Below are 23,148 nucleotides of genomic sequence, written 5' to 3' on the forward strand. Positions count from 1 at the left end.
TCTTTGTATCAAATTTTTAAAAATGTTTTTCCCTTTATTTCACAAGCTGTCAGGGGAAATCATGACCTAACACATTGAAGGAACAAAACACCTTTGACAGGCAGATCTCATTGTGCAGTGTCAGAATTGGCTTCTTTGGTGTAACTGGTTGCCAAAGATAGCCTTATAACATGATTTTAAAAAGCAGAATAAAGAGACATTAAAGTATATATTAATCGCATGTTTTAAAGGCCCCTCAAGTTAATTGTTTTTGTAAATTTCTGGGTTTCTACAAAGTAGAAGTCATTATCAAGCAGTCTTCTTGAAGTTGTTTAGCACTGTGGCCACCAGCACAGGATCAGGAGTCACAGGCCAGGGTTTAAACCTACATCAGTGGCTTACTGATTGTGTGACTTAATGATGTATGATCTCCTGTCTAATCTTGGGCTTCCTGAACTATAAAATGTGAGAGTAAAATTACAGGTCCTGTCTCACTGGATAGTTGCGAGGATTGGAGTATGTAACATACTTAATGGTGTCTAGTAGTTTTATTTTTTAAAATCAAAAATTGCACTGCTGTTGCCCCAAAAATCCATCTAAAAAACATAAGGCAGGCCCTCCTTTAAATATATGGAGGCCAGGAAACATGTTTCCTGTTGAATAACTGTTATTATTTTTGTATATGGGAGTAGAAATAAGGAAACTAGAAATGGCACAGAATTTAGGAGAAAGGAAGACACATAACAGAAGCTCTTCCTGTGCAAAAGGAGCAAAAGACTAAGACGCTCCTCAATTAGAGCTTTTTAGTCTGGTTGGGGAAGAAAAACTAACATATAGGACAGTCAGAGAATTATAAAAATATTGAGTAGAAATTCATAAGAGGAAAAATATCACTGGAACTAGAGCAGATGGTGGGGGCTGAGTCTTTATAAATGGAATTGGAACTGAACTTAGAAGGAAGAGAGGAGGAAAGCAGGGCAGTGCTGTAGGCTAAGGCTGGTAAGTGAGCAAACCCTAGAGGCAGGACTGAAAATAATTTTTTAAAATCATCTCCTGAAGGGACGTGACTGACTAATGAGTACAGGGACACCTTGAGTGAGTACATAGTGGGTAACACTGAAGCCAGGCAAAGAGTTTGAGCCTGGTTAGGGAGACTTTCAGTCTCTTAAAAAAAAAATCCCTGACATATACTAGAAAGCAGTGGTTTTTATAAATTTTTGATTGATAAATATGAATTGTACATATTTATGGAGGGCATGGTATATTTTGATACATGCATACAGTGTGTAATGATCAAATCAGGGTAATTAGGATATCTGTTACCTTGAACTTTTTTTTTTTTTTAGAGACAGCGTCTTGCTCTGTTGCCCGGGCTGGAGGGCAGTGGCACGATCATAGTTCACTGCAGCCTCGAACTCCTGGCCTCAAGCAATCCTCCCACCTCAGCCTTCCAAGTAACTGGGACTACAGACACACACCACCATGCCCTGCTGATTTAAAAAAAATTTTTGTAAAGATGGGGGTCTCTCTATGCTGCCGAGGCATGTCTCAAACTCCTACCCTCAAGAGATCCTCCTGCCTCAGCCTCCCAGAGTGCTGGGATTACAGGTGTGAGCTTGTAACATTCCTTTTCTTTGTGTTGGGAATGCCTCAGATCTTTTCTTCTAGCTATTTTGAAATGTAGAATAAATTGTTGTTCCCTATGGTCACCCTACTGTGGTACTGAACACTAGAACTTATTCCTTCTATCTAAGTGTATGTTTGTACCCATTAACCAATCTCTCTTTACCCCTTTCCCCTTCCCAGCCACTGTTAGCCATCATTCTACTCTACCTCGGTGAGATCCACTCTTTTAGCTCTCGCGTATGAGTGAGAACACGTGGTATTTGTCTTTCTGTGCCTGGCTTATTTCACATAGCATGATGACCTTCACTTCCATCCATGTTGCTGCAAATGACAGGATTTCTTTCTGTGGCTGAATAGTACTCCATTGTGTGTATACATACCACATTTTCTTTATCCATTCATCCACTGATGGACACTTAGGTTGATTCCGTATCTTGGCTATTGTGAATAGTGCTTCAGTCAACATGACAGTGCAGGTATCCTGTGATATATTAATTTCCTTTCCTTTGGATAAATACCCAGTAGTGGGATGGGTGGGTTGTATGGTAGTTCTATTTTTAGGTTTTTGAGAAACCTCCATACTGTTTTCCATAACAGCTGTTGTAACTTACATTCTCACCAATAGTGTATAAGAGCTCCCTTACTCTGCATGTTTGCCAGCATTGTTATTTTTTGTCTTTTTCATAAGAACCTTTCTGACTCAGATGAGATGATACCTCATTGCGGTTTTGATTTGGATTTCCCTGATAATTAGTGATGTTGAGTATTTTTTCATATATCTGCAGTGTTTAACAGAGCTAAGTCTAAATGCAATATATAGAATAGGTTAAATGGGAGACACTGTTGGATTAATTCAGACTGCAGTGGTTGAGGATTTGGATCCCAAAGAAGAGAACAATGCCAGTATCTGCACCAATTCCATCTTTCCTATTACATCAGAGGGGTTGTCCGCCTCCCAGCCAGGCCAGTCCCCATGACGCTCTGGCTCCCATCCCTTCTTCATTCTCAAGAACTTTCTACACTTGATTACCCCTTCTCTCACATGCTTTTTAATGTCTCCCCCTTGCCTTTGCTTTTAAAAATCTTCAAGCTTTTCCTATTAAAAACAAACTAAATTTTCTCATTCCACTTCATATTTCTTCCAGCTGCCTCTTCATCTCTATTCATCCCTTAACAGGCAAATAAAATTTTTCAAAAAATGTTGTCTATTCTTGTTTGTATCGTTTCCACATCTCCCAACTCCACACTTCCACTCACTCCAGTTGGGCTCTTGACACCATTACCCTGCCAAAACAGCTGTCACTGAAGTTATCAGTCAGCTTCAACTTCACGTTACCAAATGCAGTCCTCATCTTGCTTGGCTTCTCGACATAGTTCACCGTGCCCTGTGTCTTGAACACACTGTTTTGGTTTTTGGTTTTCTTTCCACATATTGGGCTAGTCATCTGTCTCTTCTATAGTCTCACCCTCTTCCATCCATCATGTAAGGGGTGAATTCCTCAAGGCGGGATCCAAGGTCCTCTCCTTTTCTCACTTTATAATCTCTCCATCATTCGTCTTATTGGCTCTTGAGTCAATTATTATCTGCATAAAGATTTGTGCCAAATTATATTCTCCAGTCCAGACCTCTTCACTGAGCTATAAATTCTATGTTTCTGTCTCCTCTTGAATGTTTCAGAAGCACTTGAAATTCAGCATATCTAAAAGGGAACTCATCATCTTCAATTCTGGTCTATTTCAGTGTTTCCTCTCTCAGTGAATAGTATCCAGTTGTATAAGTTACAAATCTTAAAATCATTCTTCATACCTCCCTCTCCTTTATCACACATATTCAATCCATCATGATTGGATAGCAAAAGAAAACATTTGCTCATTTTACTTCGTAATTACTATAATTTGAATGTCTGTCCCCTCAAACCTCATGTTGTAATTTGAGTCCCAATTTTGGAGGTGAGGCCTAATGGGAAGTGATTGGGTCATGGAGGCAGATCCCTCATGTATTGTTTCAGTGCCATCTTCACTGTAATAAGTGAGTTCTCATTCTGTTAGTTACCAAAAGCACTGGTTATAAAACAAAACAAAAGAAAACAAAAAAAAACTGGCACCTCCTTCTCTCTGTATCTTGCTCCCTGTCTCGCCATGTGATCTCTGCACACACCTGCTTCCCTTCCCTACTGCCATGCATGGAAGCAGCCTGAGGCCCTATCAGAAGGAGATGCTGGTACCATGCTTCTTATACAGCCTGCAGAACTGTGAGCCAAATAAACCTCTTTTCTTTATAAATTACGCAGCTTCTGGTATTTCTTTATAGCAATACAAATGGACGAAGACACTAATTAACCCTTGAATCTGTCCACTTTCCACTTTTTTTTCTTCCACCACCAAGATTCTTATCCAGACTACTGCTGTCTATTCTGCAATCTATCCTCAGTCACTCTGGCCTGTTTCCAGGTCTGTTCTCTTACTACTCAGCCAGGGGATTGTTTTCAAAATGCTTCCAAGGTACATTAAAGCTATTAACTTACTTTTTACTGCTCTCAGATGAAGTCCAGATGCATTACCATGGACACCAGGCCTGGCTTGATCTAGCTACTACCTAATCTTCAGCCTCACCTTGCCCCAGGCACGCCTCACTCTGTATTCCAGCCATATCTAGTCCTCCTTGCTTGGCATAGGCCTTCCTGCTACAGGCACTTTGCACAACACGTTCTCTACCTGGGATACTCTTCCCTCCTCTCTTCACCTAAGTAACTTCTGTTCTTTCAGATCTTTGCTCAGTGATGTACTCATTCTCAAGAAAGCCTTTTCTTTTCTTTTCTTTTCTTTTTCTTGAGACAGAGTCTTGCTCTGTTGTCCAGGCTGGAGTGCAGTGGCACAATCTCTGCTCACTGCATGCTCCACCGCCCAGGTTCACACCATTCTCCTGCCTCAGCCTCCCAAGTAGCTGGGACTACAGGCACCCGCCACCACGCCCAGCTAATTTTTGTATTTTTAGTTGAGATGGAGTTTCACTGTGTTAGCCAGGATGGTGTCGATCTCCTGACCTCGTGATCTGTCTGCCTCGGCCTCCCAAAGTGCTGGGATTACAGGTGTGAGCCACCACGCCCGACCACAAGAAAGCCTTTTCTAACTTCCTAAATTGGATCAATTCTCCTTGAAGTTTCTTACGGCACCATGTTTATATGATTATTTGTTTATCTGTCTGCCCCACTGGACAGAAAGAGCCACAAAAGCAGGGATGTATTTGCTTACCTTTGTATCTCTGTAACCTGGTACATAGTAGGTACTCAGTACATATTTGTTAAACCATCAGTTAGGCATTTGAAAGGAATGTCTAGGGCACAGCAACAAGGGGATCACAAAAATGCTTTGTGTGCTCTAGAAGGTAGAAAGCAGTATGATGGATCCATCCTCTAGCTGGGTAGGAGAGAACCGTGAGGAGTCCAGAGGCCTTTCTAGTTCCATGCTCCTGGGGCCTCCACCGTTGTCTATCAGAGAGCTGGCGAGCGAGCCCCACTGCAGCACTGCCATTACCATACTTCCCTGGCCTGTACCTTCAGACTTTGTCATTCTTGTTACTTCAACATCATGACTGCAGTTTTTAGCCCTGTTGACCACTCCTGCCTTGAAATTCTCTCCCACTTTGCCTTCTGTAGTATTTTATTTTTAAGTTTTTTCTTATCTCTCTGACAACATCTTGGCTTCTCTTCCCACTCATTTGCTCTATCCGAGTACTCATTCCAAAATTCAGCTTTGATCTCATGGCTCCCATGTAAGAGGATAAAGTCTGAACCTCTCAGCAGTTCTTAAGAGACCCTCTGAGGAACTTGCCAGTATCTCAAGTTTCATCTCCTGCCCTTCTGTTATAGCAAATGATTTGGCATTCTCTAAGCACTCCATGTTTTTATGATTTTGTGCCTTTTCCTCATGCCCCACCTTACATCCCCACCGCCTATGTACTGGGGAGCCTCTACTATTTTCAAAACGCAGATCAGGTCACTTAGGCCTGCTCAGGCATTCCCTTCCTCCAGGCTGTGACTCCCTTAGAGGCAAGGCCTTTTTCTATAACATGGCACCTTTATATAGAGTACCTGGCATATAGTAGACCTGTAATAAATATTCGGATAACAAAAAGGACAGTTCTTTTATCTTTTAATGATGCATATAAATAGTAACCTGAATGACAAATAACACTCATGATAAACCAGAGTATCACTGAATAAGCATTCCTTCTTGAGAACAGACTTCTTGATAGTTAAAAAGTAAAATGTCAAAAAGTTTATTACATAAATAACCTTGATCTACTCTGACTGTATTTTTCTGTCTCACATAATTCTGTTACATTGTCACACCCTCCTAAAATGGATTTCTAGTCATGCCATGGTAATAAAATGTTCTAGGCTTTAAAATGATACATCTGCCCTGAAAGCTTTGAGGTATTTTTTTCCCTGGGGTGGTTATTTTTTCAGATTTCCAAGAGAAGGTTATCATATACCAATCATAATGTATGTGTTGTAAAGCCACACATTGCAATACTTTTTTTATGAGCTGTTATGTAAGCCATGCTTCAGGGCAAAGCAGGGATGCAGTGGAGGAAGAGCCGTTTTATGCATTTCCAGCTGCACAAAGTAGTAACATTTCATGTGGCAGTGCTATATTCATTCTCGAGTTTCTCCCCTAGAGGGATAATAGGACATTGCTTTTTTGCCTTTCAAAAGGGTATAACAAACATTCTCTCCCAACACAAATGCCACATTTGACCTCATTCTGCTCTCAGTCAGTAAAATGTTTTTCTTAGTGTCATAAGAATTATTTTCTGTTGGTGACTTTAATTTCCTATAAGGTTTTTAGGAAGGTTTGGAAATCATTATATGGTTTCACTGGGTTTGCCAGATGTGAAGGAGGATTAAGAATTAAACTGTTTGCTTGGCTTTGGCTGGTATTAGATTATAAAATGCACTTTTATTGGAAACAAGAATCAAAGGATAGGCCTAAATAAGTACTTCCCTGGATTAAAAAAAAAAAAAAAACCGTTAACAGTGTGGTCTCCAGGGATTGATATTCGGAATGCTATTTTAAAATATTTTAAAGAGCATCGAGAAAAGAGAGAGTCTTAGCTCTTCTAGGTACTAAAGTAGGGTTGATTGGCACAAGCTGAAAGTTCACTCCAAAACATTATGTGAGTGGGCAGAAGAGGAGCAGATGTGACCTCATTTTCAATCAGTTCAGCTTTTAAGCCGTTCCCCTTTCTCCACCTGATGAAATGCTGTGGTTGTTCTTTTGAAGGGTCTGTTTAGCAGGGTTAATTTCTTATTATCCTACTAAGCCATTTGGTTTTTAAATGTATATTTCCTCTCTCCATGTGCATACATAATATATATGCATACATAAATTATTCATATGTTTAAAATTTCTCACAGATTTTATTTTACAATCTTTCTTTCATTACTTTGCTTTCATTTTTTTTCTCTTCACTTTCCCAATACCTTTCTTATTTTTAGACAGATCATTTTGTAGGAATAATGTGGTAAGATATTTCTTGTAAAATATTGACTTCTATTAAAATATTTTGTGTAATTTATGATATCTCATCTTTAGAATAAAAATGCTACTTAGGAGCTTTCTTTTTAAAATTCAGGAATTGCTTAGTTCCTAAACATGAAGAGTTAAAATCTACTAGATCCTTTTATTATTTCTAAAAAGTATAATTATCAGCCTTTTAGTACCTATGAGAGATGGACTTTTCAGTGGCATTCATATGCCTTGTGTTTATAGGCCTGTCTTGTCATACGTGCTCTTACCACTGAAATGATGGCATAAACTTTGACAAATGCAGTTTTATCACCTTTTGAAATATACTACAAAATGATGTATTAACTGTTTAATATTTATGTGTGATTTTTTTCAAGTTCAGTTCAAATCAGCTAAAGAGTTAATGTTAAATATTCACAATAAAAAATATTTTTTAAAACCTGTAATGCATATTTATGATTCAGTTGATGAGCCAAAGCATGAATTTTTATAAGGTCTCTGAAAGATAGAACTTACATAGATTTTATAAATATTTTCAAATTTCATGTGTTACATAGACTTCTTAATTAGTTGTCTATAACTTTGATCTGCTCCAATTAAACAGTCTTAAGAATAAAAGTTTTTTTGTAAAACAATAATCAATTTGTTGTTTATTTTTCTGTTGCAAAAATTAACCTGTATTTTGGTCCTTTAATTACTTGCTTGTTTTTAAAATTTATTCCCACTTGAGTATTAACTCATGTTTTTCTGACGTGATTTAGCAGGGAACTGTTTGCAAGATAAATTGGCCAAGAGAACTAAGACTAACATCAGCAGATTTACTTTTTCATGTTTAAATAAAGTACTCATTTTCCTTGAAGTGCCAACATGATTTATCCAAATCTGAGGGAGAGAAGAAACTAAAAAAAGGATTATTCAAATTTTAGATTTGTAGGGAAATAATGTTTTCACTTATCTCATTTGGATTCCCAAAATGCTAGCTTAAACCAAGCCAAGCAGTGGCATAAGATAATAGACCCAAAATCAGTTTATATTCCAGCAGGATAATAGATGAGCCACAGCTGGATGTTCTCCATTTACTCATCCATGAACAAACATGCACTGAGTACCTGCTGTCTACTAGGTACTCGGGACACACAGATAAATAATACACAGTATCTGTCCTCAAAGAGCCCTCACTTTGGGGAGAAACATACAGATGCTAAGGCAATACAGAAGTGCAATGTTAGAAATATTCACAGGTACGAAAGCCGAAAGTGCATCTGTGTAAACAAAACAAAACAAACAAACAAAACAGGACCCAGGACCATGGGAGGAGGGCAGAGTTTCCCAGGAGCTGGTTCCTGAGTTTAAATGTGCTGGTTTGAACTATTGTGTAGTTAATGGTAAGTTCACATTTACAAAATAGAACATTAGACATTACAGTGTTAACACAAAGAAGGGTTTTGTATGAAATCTCCCTTTTTCCAGTAATAATTTTAACTTATATGTTGAGAATCGAAAGTTTTTATTTTGTAATTTACCATGATGCCTTTAAAATATGCCGTGCATTGTTATGGTTCTTTAAAAGTAAATTTAGCATAACTTTAGTAAATTTGATCACCTACTTTAGTTTGGATGAACTAAATTTTGTTCAAAATTGTACTATATACTTCTGAGTAAATATAATGGATTTGTTACCCATATTTACTAATATCACTGCCAAAACCACTTTTAAACTATACCTAATCACTGGAATAATCTAGAGTTCCAAAAGATCAAACTTGTGACTTAGAAGATTTTGTATTTCTGAAGTTTTTCTTCTTAATATAGCCTGTTATCTCTGAAATACTTTAAATAAATGTATATCATCTAAAGAAAGTTATACTTGTCCATTAAGATTGGGTTCTGGTAAAATAAAGGTAATATTTCTTGTCAGTTGAAGAGCAATTTTCCTAAAGCCTGAGTGAAGAGGTGCCTCCCCACCAGAAAGTATATTCACTCACAATGTCCAATGATCTGAGATTAAATGTCAAATACTTACTAATGTATCTACTTGAAATAGAGATGGCAATGGAAAGTGGACACTGGCTAATTTTTTTTTTTTTTTTTTTTTTTTTTTTTTTTTTTTGAGACAGAGTTTCGCTCTTGTGCCCAGGCTGGAGTGCAATGGCGCAATCTCAGCTCGCTGCAACCTCTGCTTCCCGAGTTCAAGAGGTTCTCCTGCCTAGGCCTCCCGAGTAGCTGGGATTACAGGCATGTGTCACCACGCCTGGCTAATTTTTGTATTTTTAGTAGAGGTGGGGTTTCTCCATGTTGGTTAGGCTGGTCTCGAACTCCAGACCTCAGGTGATCTGCCCACCTTGGCCTCCCAAAGTGCTGAGATTATAGGCATGAGCCACCGTGCCCAGCCGAAACTAAGACTGGGGATACCATCAGTGCATAATTATTGTCCAAAGACAGAACATATGGGACTAATGTGTCAGTGTTTTTTATATACTAAATTGAAATAAATCTGGTGGGAACAAACCTGTTTAACCCTTGTTTGGCTTCTTCAATGATTTTAAATTCTTAGAACGGTTCAAAGTTTTTCACATTGAGATCCAGCTCCCCATCTTTCACCTGGAGGAAGAAGCTCTGTCGGGGGTTAGAAACAGGGGGATGGCTGTGCATGCTTTGCTTCTGTTTAAAAAGGGAATTCAGTCTCCAGAAGGGAGGGGATTGCACTGGATGCTTGGAGCGTGCATCAGAACATGTAGATGGTTTTGGATAATCTTCATATGAGGTTATCTTCAATAACTCAAAGAGTTGATTGACAAAAAATAGTTGATTAGCCAGGCACAGTAGTTCATCCCCTGTAATCCTAGCATTTTGGGAGGCTGAGGTAGGAAGATCGCTTGATCCCAGTAGTTCAAGACCAGCCTGGGGCAACAAAGTGAGACCCCATCTCTATTTAAAAAAAAAAAAGAAGAAGAAGAAAGAAAGAAAAGAAATAGTTGATATTTTTCTAATGAGCATGTAGTATTTTTGGTACATTTAATTTTCCTGTTAAGTCAGGCAAATCACGAAATTATACTAATGATGTGGGAGAAATTGCATTAAAACTGGGGGAAAAGAGCCCAAGACTTAAAACTTACCTCATCTAGATATTCTGTAGTTGATCATAATTACTGTACAGAATGCAGAGATCTTTAGAAAATTATTGTGTTGATACAGATGGGGACTTCTTTTAAGAATTCCAAATGGTAATGCATAAAAATCCTAAGATTGGTTAACAAGTTGCAAAATTGTGAGATTTATTGAGAGGCTCTTATATAATGGAAATCTTCCTTTTATTCAGATGACTAGGTGATCAAAAATGTGATATAGACAACTTTTTAAGAAGATACCTTTGTTTTTGAAACAGGGTCATGCTCTGGTCCCCAGGCTGGAGTGCAGTGGCACAATCATGGATCCCTGCAGCCTAGGAAGATACTTATTTCAGTATTCTTCATTATAGTACAGGATAGATCTGTATTATATATTTTGCTTGTTTGGTTAAAGGGGGGTGGCATTTAATTGGCTCAAAATGCCCCCTTAGAAATCCGATAAAATCTTCCCAGTAGGTGGCTAAAACTGCTTCACAGACTTGCCCACTTGTAACTGCAGTTACCATAGTATATTAGAAGTCTTGAGATAAAAATAAAAGATATAACTATTAGCTATTCCATAATAGGCATCACTCCATTGTCAAGAGTCCCAGTGTTTCAATCCGTAAAGTAACTTTGGGATGAACTGGTTTACTGTGTAGTACTCAGCCTGGTTACCCTGCTTAAGTTTAATATACAGTATTAGAGTTGCTGACCTTGATTTCTTTTAGTGGAGCATTATGATGTCAACTCTACTATTTTCTCTATTTTGTTACCCTTTGGTTTATATCTTGGCCTGATACTTAAAGAAAGGGAAAAAAAAGATGAAGAATAGCAATTCCTCTAAGCGAGTCTATTTCTTTAAGCAGATAATTCTTACCAGAATATCATACTTTAAGCCACACCTAGAGCTTATATAGAATGTTTATATTTCCATAGTTACCTGAAAGCACACTTCATCCATTTTCAGTTCTGCCCTAGTTGCTAACAGAGGCATTGCCATTGGAAAGTGGCCTTCAATCTCTTTCTAGTTTAGGGATATTAAAATATACTTGGAAATGGGTCCTTTCCTGTATGGATGACATTCTAGATATTTAAGGACTGGTAAGGTCTCTGTTTAATCTTGGGCTTATCCATTTTAAGCCCTGATTAAGCACAAATTCCTTGACCATGCCCAGCAGGGCTGCAGCTCCCAATGCAGTCATCGCTCAGTGCTCTGAAAGGAGCAAGACATGGAGCTCTTCAGTCAGCCAGAAATGTCTAGTCCATCCAGCTGTAACTAAGCAGAGAGAAAGAAGGGTACTGAGGCTGGTGCACTCCACATTCCCACCCACATCCTGCCACATGTTGGTGAGAGTCTGGGGAGCCCCAGCCTACTAGCACGCCTTGTTCCCTCTGAATTTCTGGAGCTTATTTATTTTTACCACCTCCCTCTCTGCTTTCTGTGTCCATTCCTTCTGCTCCTTTTAGGTAACTGCAGCCAGAGAAAGGATGCTGATAGGATTTTTCTGATGAAAGGTGTTTTTGATCAAGAGAGTTAAAATCACAGAATGAAGTTTGGCTTGTTATACCTTTAAATTCTGTGGCTCATGAAGCATGATAACCAAGTAGTGTGCATGTTGTTCAAGCAGTGGCCCTTTCCTAAAGCTAAGTCGTCATTTCTCAAGAGATCATGTGACTGCATAAGCTCATCATTAAAAGCTTAGTTTTCTAGGCTTCACCTGTGATTTCAAATTCAAACAAGCCTATGTTACTGTCATTTGCTCTAAAGACCATTTTTCTAAATCCCTTTGGATTTATATTATCTCTACCAAGGCATGGCCATCTTGGAAAAATATTACATATAAGCAGGATTTGGGGGTAAGAAGGGGCACTTTGTAAGTTGTAAGGTGGATGGTTACTAGCCTGACCTTACTTCTGGTAATCCATATTACCATCCAGTGATAAGTGGTTATATTTTTCAGTCCATTTCCACCTTTATGAACATACTGATCTTGGAAAATTATCTACTCATCCTCTTTTCCATTTCTGTTTAACAGTGATTCATTGGTTTGGGCTGTAGAGTGGATCAGCTGGTGTTTACGAAGGTATCATAGTACCAGTGAGTCACAGAGGCATCTACTGATTCTCATTCACTCTCAGAAAGGAGGAGTATGTAGCTTTCCTCCTCAGGGGAGTAAAGTATTACACCACTTTATAGCCGTTGTTTGAATCATATAATTAAGATTTGATGTGATTATTCTTAGTTGACTTGGGGTTAGACAGACAATTCTTGTATTTGGTTTTGCCTTCAGATTTAATGACATGCAGCCTCTGAGAAGTGAGCAAATTCAATTTTTCTGGTGCTATTATATGGCATTATTAAAAGTACAGTGCCGTGTAGGGAATATAGAGTTATGTTCTTGGTGAATTCATAAGGTATTGCCAGTACGGGTCTATCTGATTTAAGCCCTGCTCTCCCATTTTGTATTTTCCATTCTTTATCTCCCCTTTTCTTTTCGGAGTCTATCTTACCACCAAAGCAGAAATTTTAGGATTCATTCATTTATTCAGTGAGTATTTATTGAGGAATTATATGCCAGGATAAGCACTGGGCATGCAGTGGTGCGTACGATGGACATAGCCTCTGCACTTTCACAGAACTTACAGTCTAGTGCAGGGATTAGGGGACCAAATCCAGCCCAACATCTGTCTCTGTAAATACATGGTTACTGGAACACAGCCATACTCATTCATTTACATATTGTCTATGGCTGCTCCCACACTGCAGAGGCAGACTTGAATAATTACCACAGGGACCCTGTGGTCTGCAAAGCCAAACATGTTTACTACTTAACCCTTTGAAGAAAAAGTTAGCTGACCCCTCTCTCATGGATAGTGCTGAAGACATTTCATAAATGCAGTCTAGAACCAGAAAACCCTTGCCAACCCCCTTGAGAAGTGTGTATTCTCCAGAGGGCAGTGGGCTACTGCTGGAATATGGTAAGCAGGGAAAGAAACATGTTGATGTATGAATTTTAGAGCAGTCCCTGTGGCTGCTGTGTAGGAAGTTATGTGTCAGGGCGAGAAGCACTAGGTCATAGTAGTTAAGAGTGTAGATCCTGAGCCAGACTATTTGGATTGAAATTTTGACTCTACTACATACTGATTCTAATCTTAGGTAACTTCCCTGTCAGATGTCCCATCTATAAAATAGACATGGCAATCATAGTACCTAACTCATGGGATTGAATAAGTTAATGTATGTGAAGCACTTAGGACACAGTGTTTACCATCATCACTATTATTCCTATTGTAATCTTGTTCAGAGGTGAGGGTGCCTGAATTAAGGCAGTAGCAGTTAGGATGATAGAAAGAAGTGGCCAGATGGAGGCTCTACACAGGTGATAGAATTGACAGGAATTTATGATTAATTGGATGTCAGAAGGGTAGATAAAAGAGAATAAAAAGTTGAGGGTGATTGCAGGTTTTGGATTTCATCAGTTGAGTGAATGGTGGTTTCAGTCCCTGAAGTAAGGAGACAGTCAGTGAAACAGGCTTGTGATGTGAGGTGAATGATAGGTTCAGTTTTTGGTATGTTAAATTTAGGTACTAGAGAGATATGAATAGAAATGTTCAGGAAGAAGTTGCCTGTAAGGTTTTGAGTTCAGAAAGGTGATACGGGCTGGGGAAATGGATGTAGCAGTGATCACTATAAAACTGGTCACTGAGCTTGGAAGAGAATGAAATAACCTAGAATGAGGATGGAATGACAAATAGACTAATAACAGAACCCTAAAGAACACTAACAGTTTAAGATTAGACAAAGAACCATTAAGTCAAAAAAAAAAAAAAAAACAACTTTTGGAGGAAAATAAACATGAATTTTTAATCCATTAAAATTTCTGTCATTGAAATAGTTGAATTTGAAAAATATTTAAATTTGCAATTTTGGTATTAGCATAGGTCAACCTAAACTATGGCGTGTATTTCACAATTTGATTTCATGTACTATCATATTCTATATTCTTCTAATATTCAATTTCTTCTCTATGGAACATTAGGTAACTTAGTGGATGCTATGGCTATGGATGCTGACATCATATGAGCTGTTCCAACTACTCTTCTATATTTAATAACATTTCCTTACCTCCCTGTTTATCAATTCACTTGAGCCTGTGAAAGGAAAAACTGAAGTGGAGGAGAATGTCTTTCTCCTTTTTGTGTTATACTTGTTTCGGCATCAACAACTGGGAACCAGTTTGTTACAACATTTTATAATGATATCTCTATATTAATTTACTTACAACACTAACATAAGTAAGTATAATTTGGAAGGAGCCAGGAGATAAATTGGAGAAACGAACACTTTTTCCATCATCAGAATCACCCCTTACCTCTCTCTTACAGTCATGCGTGCCTTACACTTTACTTAGTTAATTCCCAAGAGAATCTTCAGTCCTTCCTGAATATGATTTCCAGCAAAACAGCCTTCTACTCACTTACTCTGACCCTTAGTATGGCTCACAGGTTAGGCTCAAGCTAAGTCTCTGAGGTGGGACAATCAGAAGGCTGATCTAGAGGCTTTCTCAACCCTGTACCACACATGCCTGAAGAAAGGCATCACATTTATACAATCAGGCTGTGTTACCTTTTCTATTTAGGGGGGAACTTGTGAAAAACTTTGAAATGCTCCCAAAAGATGGCTGTGTAACTCAACTTTCCAGCTTATCTCACCCTTTCCTATTTTACAATCCTGGAAATTACAGAAAACTGAGAGTGATGCAAAGGACTCTTGCCCATTGAAATGGAAATAGTTCTGGTGGAATGCAATTGATTATTGCCCTATGCAGAGTGACCAATTTAACCAGATTTGCATCTATTTGTAAATTCTTTGCAATATTCTTGATGTTTATGTTTGTTCTTTGAATTTATTTTTGAACCAGTTGTAATATCTTACAGGTTCCTTTTTTAATGAGTTAGTTAAAATTTATGTCCCATCTTCAAAAAAAATTATCTTGTTATATATACACATGTATGTTTATACATGCATATCACATCTGTAGAAAAATTCACAAGAAGTTGGTAGCTGTAATTACCCCTGCAGAAGGAAAGGCAGGAAAGCTTGCTTTTCACTACATGCCCTTTTGGATGTTTTGAATTTTGTGTTGTATGCCTGTGTTACCTAAACAAATAGAAAATTTTTAAAAATTTCTTTTTGAACTCTTGAAAATCAAGACTTAGCGATCCCTTAACTACTAACTTCACATCTGAAATAACTGACTTTCTATAAAGGTTTTTGCCTCTAAATAAACTACTAATAGAGAGCAGCCTACACATCAACATCATACTTAGAGACTTACTTTTGTATTTTTTAAGGCAAACTAGTAAACTTTACTTTTCAAGGTAGCTCTAACCCTGTAGAAAGATTTTGGTCAGATGGTGCTAATTCTATGACTAATCTGTTGGGGAATCACACAGTTTTAGTGTAGAGGGAAGTGGCAGACCCATCAGCCTATTTTGCATTTATTCTGTATGCACCTTGCCTCTTCACCAGCTGTGTCCTCTATAATCCCCTTGTCTAATTATAACGAGCAGCCCTCCCATTAAGCCAGTGATTCTCAGGCTTAGATGTATATTAAAATCACCAGGAGTGCTTTTAAAAATCGAAATGCTTAGACCAATTGAATCACAATGTCTGAGGGTAAGACACAGACATTGGCATTTTTTAAAGCGATCAAGGTGATGCCAATGTTGAGAAACAGTGTCTTGTGCAAAGAATGGTACTGGCTTAGGAAAAAACCTAACAAATAATACCTCAGAAGCAAAAGCACTCAGGATATCTGACTGGAAGATCTGCATAGGTGATGAAGACGGCCCAAACAGAAAAGAGAGGCACCCTTTACTGTGAATGAATATCCTTGTACAAAGAATCTGTTGTGACCCATGCTGCTTCTGGAATGGGGCAAACTAGATATGGGGGAGTGGTTTAAAAGCCCAAGCTGACTTAGTTACAGGTATTAGCTTTTTTTATACTTCTGAATTCAGATAAACTCTCAGTGAGTAAAAAATACCAAATCGGGACTCTGCATATCCCCGCCTTGTTCCTCTGCCATTTGGGGCACTGAGCCAGCCTGCTGACAGTGACATCCATCTAATACCACTGCCACCATATGGTTGTGCTACCGACAAAAGGTTATATTTATCACACACGGTACAACTGGGAAAACCACATACTGTACAAACATGACCTATTAAGCATCTGTTTTAATCAAAGATTCTAGAACTTCTTTGCTCTAACCCTTAAAAATATGCTTTATTAAGAGGTCTTTGATAGAGAAGTAGATTTGTAAAGGAAGAAGTAAAAATGCATCCTTTCATTAATTTTGAAATAGTAAGGCGAGGAGATAGCCTATTTCTTGGTATTTCTTCTCTACCCTGAAAGGTATCTCCTAATGGGAAGTCCTGATCAATGGCCTGCTTGTATTCCAAACTGTTTTATTGTTGCCTCAGCCTTTTTTAAAACCTGAAAATTGGTCTCATGAGCTCTACTGTGGTGGTTTGCCTTCATGTACTCATTGTATATCCCCTCCCTTTTGTATAGGAAGACAGAGATGTCAATGACCCCATGCCCAACCGAGGCGGCAATGGACTAGCTCCTGGGGAGGACAGATTCAAACCTGTGGTACCATGGCCTCATGTTGAAGGAGTAGAAGTGGACTTAGAGTCTATTAGAAGAAAAAACAAGGCCAAAAATGAACAAGAGCACCATGCTGGAGGAGATTCCCAGAAAGATATCATGCAGAGGCAGTATCTCACATTTAAGCCTCAGACATTCACCTACCATGATCCTGTGCTTCGCCCAGGGATCCTCGGTAACTTTGAACCCAAAGAACCTGAGCCTCCTGGAGTGGTTGGTGGCCCTGGAGAGAAAGCCAAGCCTTTGGTTTTGGGACCAGAATTCAAACAAGCAATTCAAGCCAGCATTAAAGAGTTTGGATTTAACATGGTGGCAAGTGACATGATCTCACTGGACCGCAGCGTCAATGACTTACGCCAAGAAGAGTAAGCACACATCCTCTTCTTTCTAAAAATGGGGCAACTGTTGTTTTCGTAGGTTTTTAGGTTTAGTTAGATTGTTAGAATGAAGAAATTATTGATGCCTTTACTTCAAGGAAATAAGAGGATCTTTGAACAGCAAAATGGTCAGAAGGAGGCAGTCCCTCCATTTATGCCATTGTATTGAAGGTGGGCTGTATAAAATTCCGGGGCCCTGTACGTCAGTGCTATTCAAAATGTGGTCCCCAGCCTGGCACTGGTCAATGAATTTTTTGTTACCAGTCCACAGTGAGAAAATGAGCTTGCACCAGGATGTAAGTCAACTACACTATTAAATATTTTGTTTAGTTTAAGTGACAATTTTTTAATAGCAAAACTTCCTTGATTTGTTGATTTTCATTCTGGAGCAAGTGCCTTATCTTGTTGTGGAACAATAGCAAACAGTAACAGTGTTCTGGGTGTCTCGCATCATTAACTAGATTTATGTTTCCTTTAATTTTTTTCCTCAGTACTGAAACTGGAAATTGAAACACTTTACTATATGCAAAAGTAACACTCAGATAGATAAAACTGTGACCTAAGATTTCCAATTCTTTTCATGTAGTATGATTTTTAAATGAAAGATTTTCAGCTCTTAACTTTTGATGGATAGTATTACTGAATGAACTCAAAGCTTTTCTCTTTCAGTTTATTCAATAACTGGTTCTACTACTATAGGATCTACATAGCTTTCATTAATGTAGTTGGAAATTTAATTCACTGCTACTAGAAAACACTCAAAATGTATTCCTGATGATGTATTGTTAGCATAATCTTCGTTTTTAAAAGGTTAATACAGCAGGTGCTCACACTCCCATACCTGTTCACATACACGTATGCATGTACACACACACACTCACACCTATTCACCAGCATTCTTTATGACCGCTAAGTAAAATCCTGTGTCCAATATAATGCCATTCAATAGACTTTGAGCATTCCTGTACATTTACTGGTAAAAGTGAGAAGAGATGAGTGAAATGTGCAAAGAAAGTAGGAGTGGAAGTGCAGCAGTGTGATGGTGAGTGATACAACCTCTTATACAGAGAGCAGTCAGAGCATCTCCCGGGGCTGTGAAGGAAGAATCTTAGAGTAATTTATTCCCAGTAGAGACTTGTCTAGTCATAGATAGCATTGCCAGATTTAGCAAATAAAAATACAAGATGCCCAATTAAATTTGAATTTCAGATAAATGGTGAAAAAATTTAGTATATGTTCCAAATATTGCATGGGACATACTTAAAAATTTTTTTAAATTGGATTTCCCTGAAATCCAGTTTTAACTCGGTGTTCTGTGTTTCATCTGGCAGTCTTAGGAGATAAAGATGGTTGTTAAAGAGTTACAGCTGCCATGTGAGGACCCTTTAGGACCCCTAACAGGATCTCGAGTCCCTCATCTAGAGCGTGTCTCAGTTATCCTCAGTGCAGCACTCAGTCAGATCCCTCATCTCTGTTACAGAGGTGCTTTGCGAAATGACTGGTGGCATTTCATCACTGTAATGAGGGAGAAGGGAAGGGAGTCTAACATTCATTGGCTTTCTGCTGCAGGCTGGGACTTAGTATAAGTTATTGAATTCTCACAACCAAACTGTGAGAGAGCTCTTACCTGTGTGTGTGAAGTCTGAGGCTCAGACAGAGTTGTGAATTCTTTGCATTTACCTAGAAGAATGGCAAAACTGTGAGTCGCCCCTAGGTGATTTGGTGTGAAAGCCCCTTTGTTTCCATCACTGCACACCTGAGGTATATATCTCTCTCTGAGTAGTGTACCTCAGTGCAGATGTTACAATCAGAGGGTGAGCTTAACAGTGTGGAAACAAGAGATTTTAGCACATAAACTGATTATTTAAAAATATGTCACTTAAAACACCAATATAAATATAGCTAACTTTTCAATATAAGAAATAAGAAAATTAAATGATGTACAAGGCTTAAAGCAGGGCACAGGATTTAGAGACATCCTCTGTGCCTTCCTCCCCTTCACCCCTCACATCCAGTCCATCAGCAAGGCCCCTTGGTTCTGCCACCAAAATGTAGCCCAGATCACTTCTGAGGTCCGCTTCTTTCCTCTCCTCTGCCTCCACCTGAGGCCATGCAACCATTATCTCTCCTGGAATCCTGCAGAAGTCTCCTTACTGGTCTTTCCATTTCTACTCTTGCCTCTTACTGTCTTTTTTTTCAGACAGAAATCAGTGTGGTCTTTTAGAAACCCAAATCTAAAACCATTCTGTGCCTTCCCATTGCACTTAAAACCCAAACTCCTAACATGCAGCAGCCCCCACGCTGTGGCCCTTGCCCACCTTGCAGACCTCTTCTTGCTACTATGCTTCTTGCCCACATAGTCCAGCTGTGCTGGCCTGTCTCAGGTCTTCTGCATATGCTCTTCCCTCCTCCATGAATGCTTGTTCCTTTCTTCCCATGACGGGCTGGCTCCTTCCCATCCTTTAGGCCTCTCTTGCACTTCTCTAACCATGCTGTCTAATTTGCTAAGGCCCCACTTTATTCTCTATTACTTCTCTTTAGCCATTTTGTTCATGGTATCTATCAAATTTTATAATTAGATATTGGTTTATTAAGTTGTTTATTGTCTGTCTTTCTCATTAGATAAGTTCCTAAGAGCAAGAACTATGCCTATTTGTAAGCCTAGTAACTGACAAGTAGGAACTCAGTAGCAGTACCCAGTTGGTAAATATCTGTCGAGAATGAATGAACGTGTGAATGAAATCAGCCAGGGTTCAAACCTTGATGCCATCACTAGATGTGAGATCTTTGACCAGTTACTTGTCCTCTCTAACCCTCAGTTACCTAAATCTTAAGACAGATCTAACCATACCAATCTCTCAGGATTAGCATTAGAATTAAATGACGTAATTGACTACAAAAAGTCTTTTATTAGCCTGTTGGTTAGAAACCTGAGTATTATTAGCTGTTTTTACTGCTATGGTATTTTCTTCATTACCTTGTTGTCAACATTCGAATGTTTTCAGTTACTATTTAGCTTTGATAGGCTGTGTTGCTTTTTGGAAAACATAAATGTCACACACTGCCTTATCTACATCCTCTTGCTCCTACTAGTACCTTCCATGATGCTAAAGCCTTCATCTCCTTTGAAAATTTCAGACACATTGATTTCCATGGGAACCTCGCATCTCTGAGTCCTCCTTGCACCCCGCAGTTGCCTTCCTGTCTCCTTTCTTTCCTTCTTCCATGCCTTGCATAGCCAGTTGTGTCCCATGTTCTTTCCTCTGGCACAACTGGAGCAGTGCCTAGAAATAGGACATTGCATGTTTTTGTGTATTATTTCTGTAAATATTGTGTCTCCAGTAAAATTAAAAGGCCCAAATCTATTTTAGTAAATGCTCCTAAGCCTCTCTTTGAAATCCTATACTAGTGATAAAAGTCATTTTTTAGTATTTCAAAATGCCCAAATATAATAAATCCCAGAAACTGTTTTAAACTGAATCCAAATTATTTTTTAAACTGGATTCTTTCTCCCACTTAAAAAAAAAGAGATAGGCTTCATTCCTTTTTGAACACGTACAATTCAATGTAGGGTATAACATACTTTTCTAAGTAAAATTATTTATACTTTAGAATGTGGACAATCTTTGGAATTTTTCTCTAAAATAATAACCAACCATGAATAAAAATCGCCTAAGTGTTGCATATTACCTAATATGCATATTAGCACTTGTCTGCTTTTACTAGCAACATATTGAAAACATATCGCACATCCATATTGTACACATGAGGATGCACCCTTCCTCATCCTCATCCCTCATGGGGAATGTGCTTGGAGCCCCTCAGAAGCTGGCTTGCTGTGGCTGGCTTTTTGCCGCTTCAGAACACAGGCCCTAACAGCCTTGTTCTCCTGCCTCTGTCTGTCATAGAAATGAGGCACCTGCATAGCTTAGAGACCAGGCTTGGGCTGTTTGTCCAGCTGTGACATCTGACACTGTGGTTAGCTTGTTCGTTCTTGCGGCTGTTGTGTAGTCTTTGTAGATGAATGTTCTCTTCCCTAGAAGCAGGAGAGAACTGTCCAGCTGCTGGCATGACTCACACTTCTGTATGTGATAGCTTTGAATTACATTCACTGACTGAGTAATTTATTGGCTGTTGATTGCTTGTTAAAAGGGTGAGTAACAGTATTTTGAGTGAACTGGAGGCCTGCTTCTTTTTTAAAGACTTGAGCCAAGAATGACTTCACCTGCCTTCACACTTTTTTCTATAAAATACAAATATGATTTTCTTCACAGTTCAACAGATATTGAGTATCTCTAATATGTAATGCACTGTCCCTCCCTTCAAGGGGCTCACCATCTACCACTAGGGAGAAAGGAAAGAATGCCATAATGTAAGGCAGAATGTAAGAACCATTAGAAAGGTATTTTAATAATGTGGTTCAGAGGAGTGAGAGGTCAAGTTACAGGGGAGTCAGAAAAGGATACTTTGCCAGGCATGGTGGCTCATGCCTGTAATCCCAGCACTTTCAGAGGCTGAGGTGGGCTGATCGCATGAGTCCAGGAGTTCGAGACCAGCCTGGGCAACATGGTAAAACCCTGTCTCTACCAAAAATACAAAAAAATCAGCTGGGCGTGTTGGCGCATCCCTGTGGTCTCTTCTACTTGGGAGGCTGAGGTGAGAGGATCCCTTGAGCCTAGGAGGCAGAGGTTGCAGTGAGCCGAGATCACACCACTGCACTCCAGCCTGAGTGGCAGAGTGAGAGCCCATCTCAAAGAAAAGTAAAGGATAGTTTTCTTTTCTGAGGGGGATACTAGGGAAGACCCTGAAGGATGAGTAGGGTGCCTTCAGGAAGAGGGCACTTGAACATGTAGTAGAAGACATGAGCATGTAGTGCGGTTTACTTGGATCTGGAGGTATGTGGAGGGAAATACAGCTGGGAAGATAGTAGGGCATTGGAAGACTACATGCCATTCACAGAGTCTACATTGAATCTGGTATTTGGGAAGACCCATTGAAGGTTTATAAAGAGAACTTTGGGGATTTCAAACTAGTAGAGGTGTTAGAGTAGATTAGGGGGTGGAGACCTGTTAGAGGGTTAGTGGCATTCGAGTGGGAACTCCAGTGGAGGTTATAGAACCAGAAAAAGGAGATTCAGTGTAAGAGAACAAAAGAGTTAGAAGCAGTAGGCCTTGGGAGGTGATGGAGTGGAAGGGGAAATCAAAGATAAATCCAAGGCTTTGAAGCTCAGTAACACAAAGAGGAGTGGTGCCATTAACAGAAAGAGGCTGGTTAGGATAGAACAGTCCACTCTGCCCAAAGCTCGTTTACCTGAACTGGTCTGCTGCCTGGTTTAGATGAATTCATGCAGAGCCAGTCAGGATAAGGAGCCTGTTTATGGGAAGAAGTAGAAAGTTCTGTTTGTGGATAGGTTAGATTTTCTTCTGATAAAGTTTGGGATTTTATTTCCTTTTACTGTGAACTGCTGATGCAAACACTTGGAAATATTCTTACCCTTTTTTTCTGCCCAACAAAGCAGACAATCAGAGGTATTCTGATTCAAACAAATGAATTAAATATTTTGACTTATTGAATGAATTCATTTGCTTCTAATATTTAACCTTTTCTCCCACTTACACACCTTTTGCATTACTGTTTTGTAGAAAAGCTATCTTAGTTGCAATTACAAAGTGAGATGATAGATGTAAAAGTGCTTTGAAAATTCTAAGAGCTATGCACATGTTAGTAAGATTGTTAATATCTTTCTTAAGATTGTCTATGGGAAATATTTTTTAAAAAGATATTTTACATTTACACTCATGCCTTATATGCCAGATAATTCTCCTCTTACCTGAGTCCTAAATAAATA

The 23,148-nt window shown here is 38.9% G+C and overlaps 1 protein-coding gene across 6 annotated transcripts in view; it reads left to right on the forward strand.

Moving 5' to 3' along the window:
• The window catches only part of GALNT7 (polypeptide N-acetylgalactosaminyltransferase 7), a 155,189-nt gene that overhangs the window by 62,758 nt on the left and 69,283 nt on the right, over positions 1-23,148 (forward strand). For 4 of the 6 annotated variants that reach the window (XM_003310602.7, XM_009448579.5, XM_063809994.1 and 1 more), the window contains one exon: positions 16,828-17,288. In XM_003310602.7, the coding sequence (XP_003310650.1) occupies positions 16,828-17,288 (461 nt within the window). Of the gene's footprint in view, positions 1-1,325; positions 1,588-16,827; positions 17,289-23,148 lie in introns of all 6 variants that reach the window. The other 2 variants (XM_063809993.1, XM_054683931.2) reach the window with 1 other exon arrangement.

The sequence above is a fragment of the Pan troglodytes genome, chromosome 3 (assembly GCF_028858775.2).
Source record: "Pan troglodytes isolate AG18354 chromosome 3, NHGRI_mPanTro3-v2.0_pri, whole genome shotgun sequence".
NCBI classification, from domain to species: Eukaryota; Metazoa; Chordata; class Mammalia; order Primates; family Hominidae; genus Pan; species Pan troglodytes.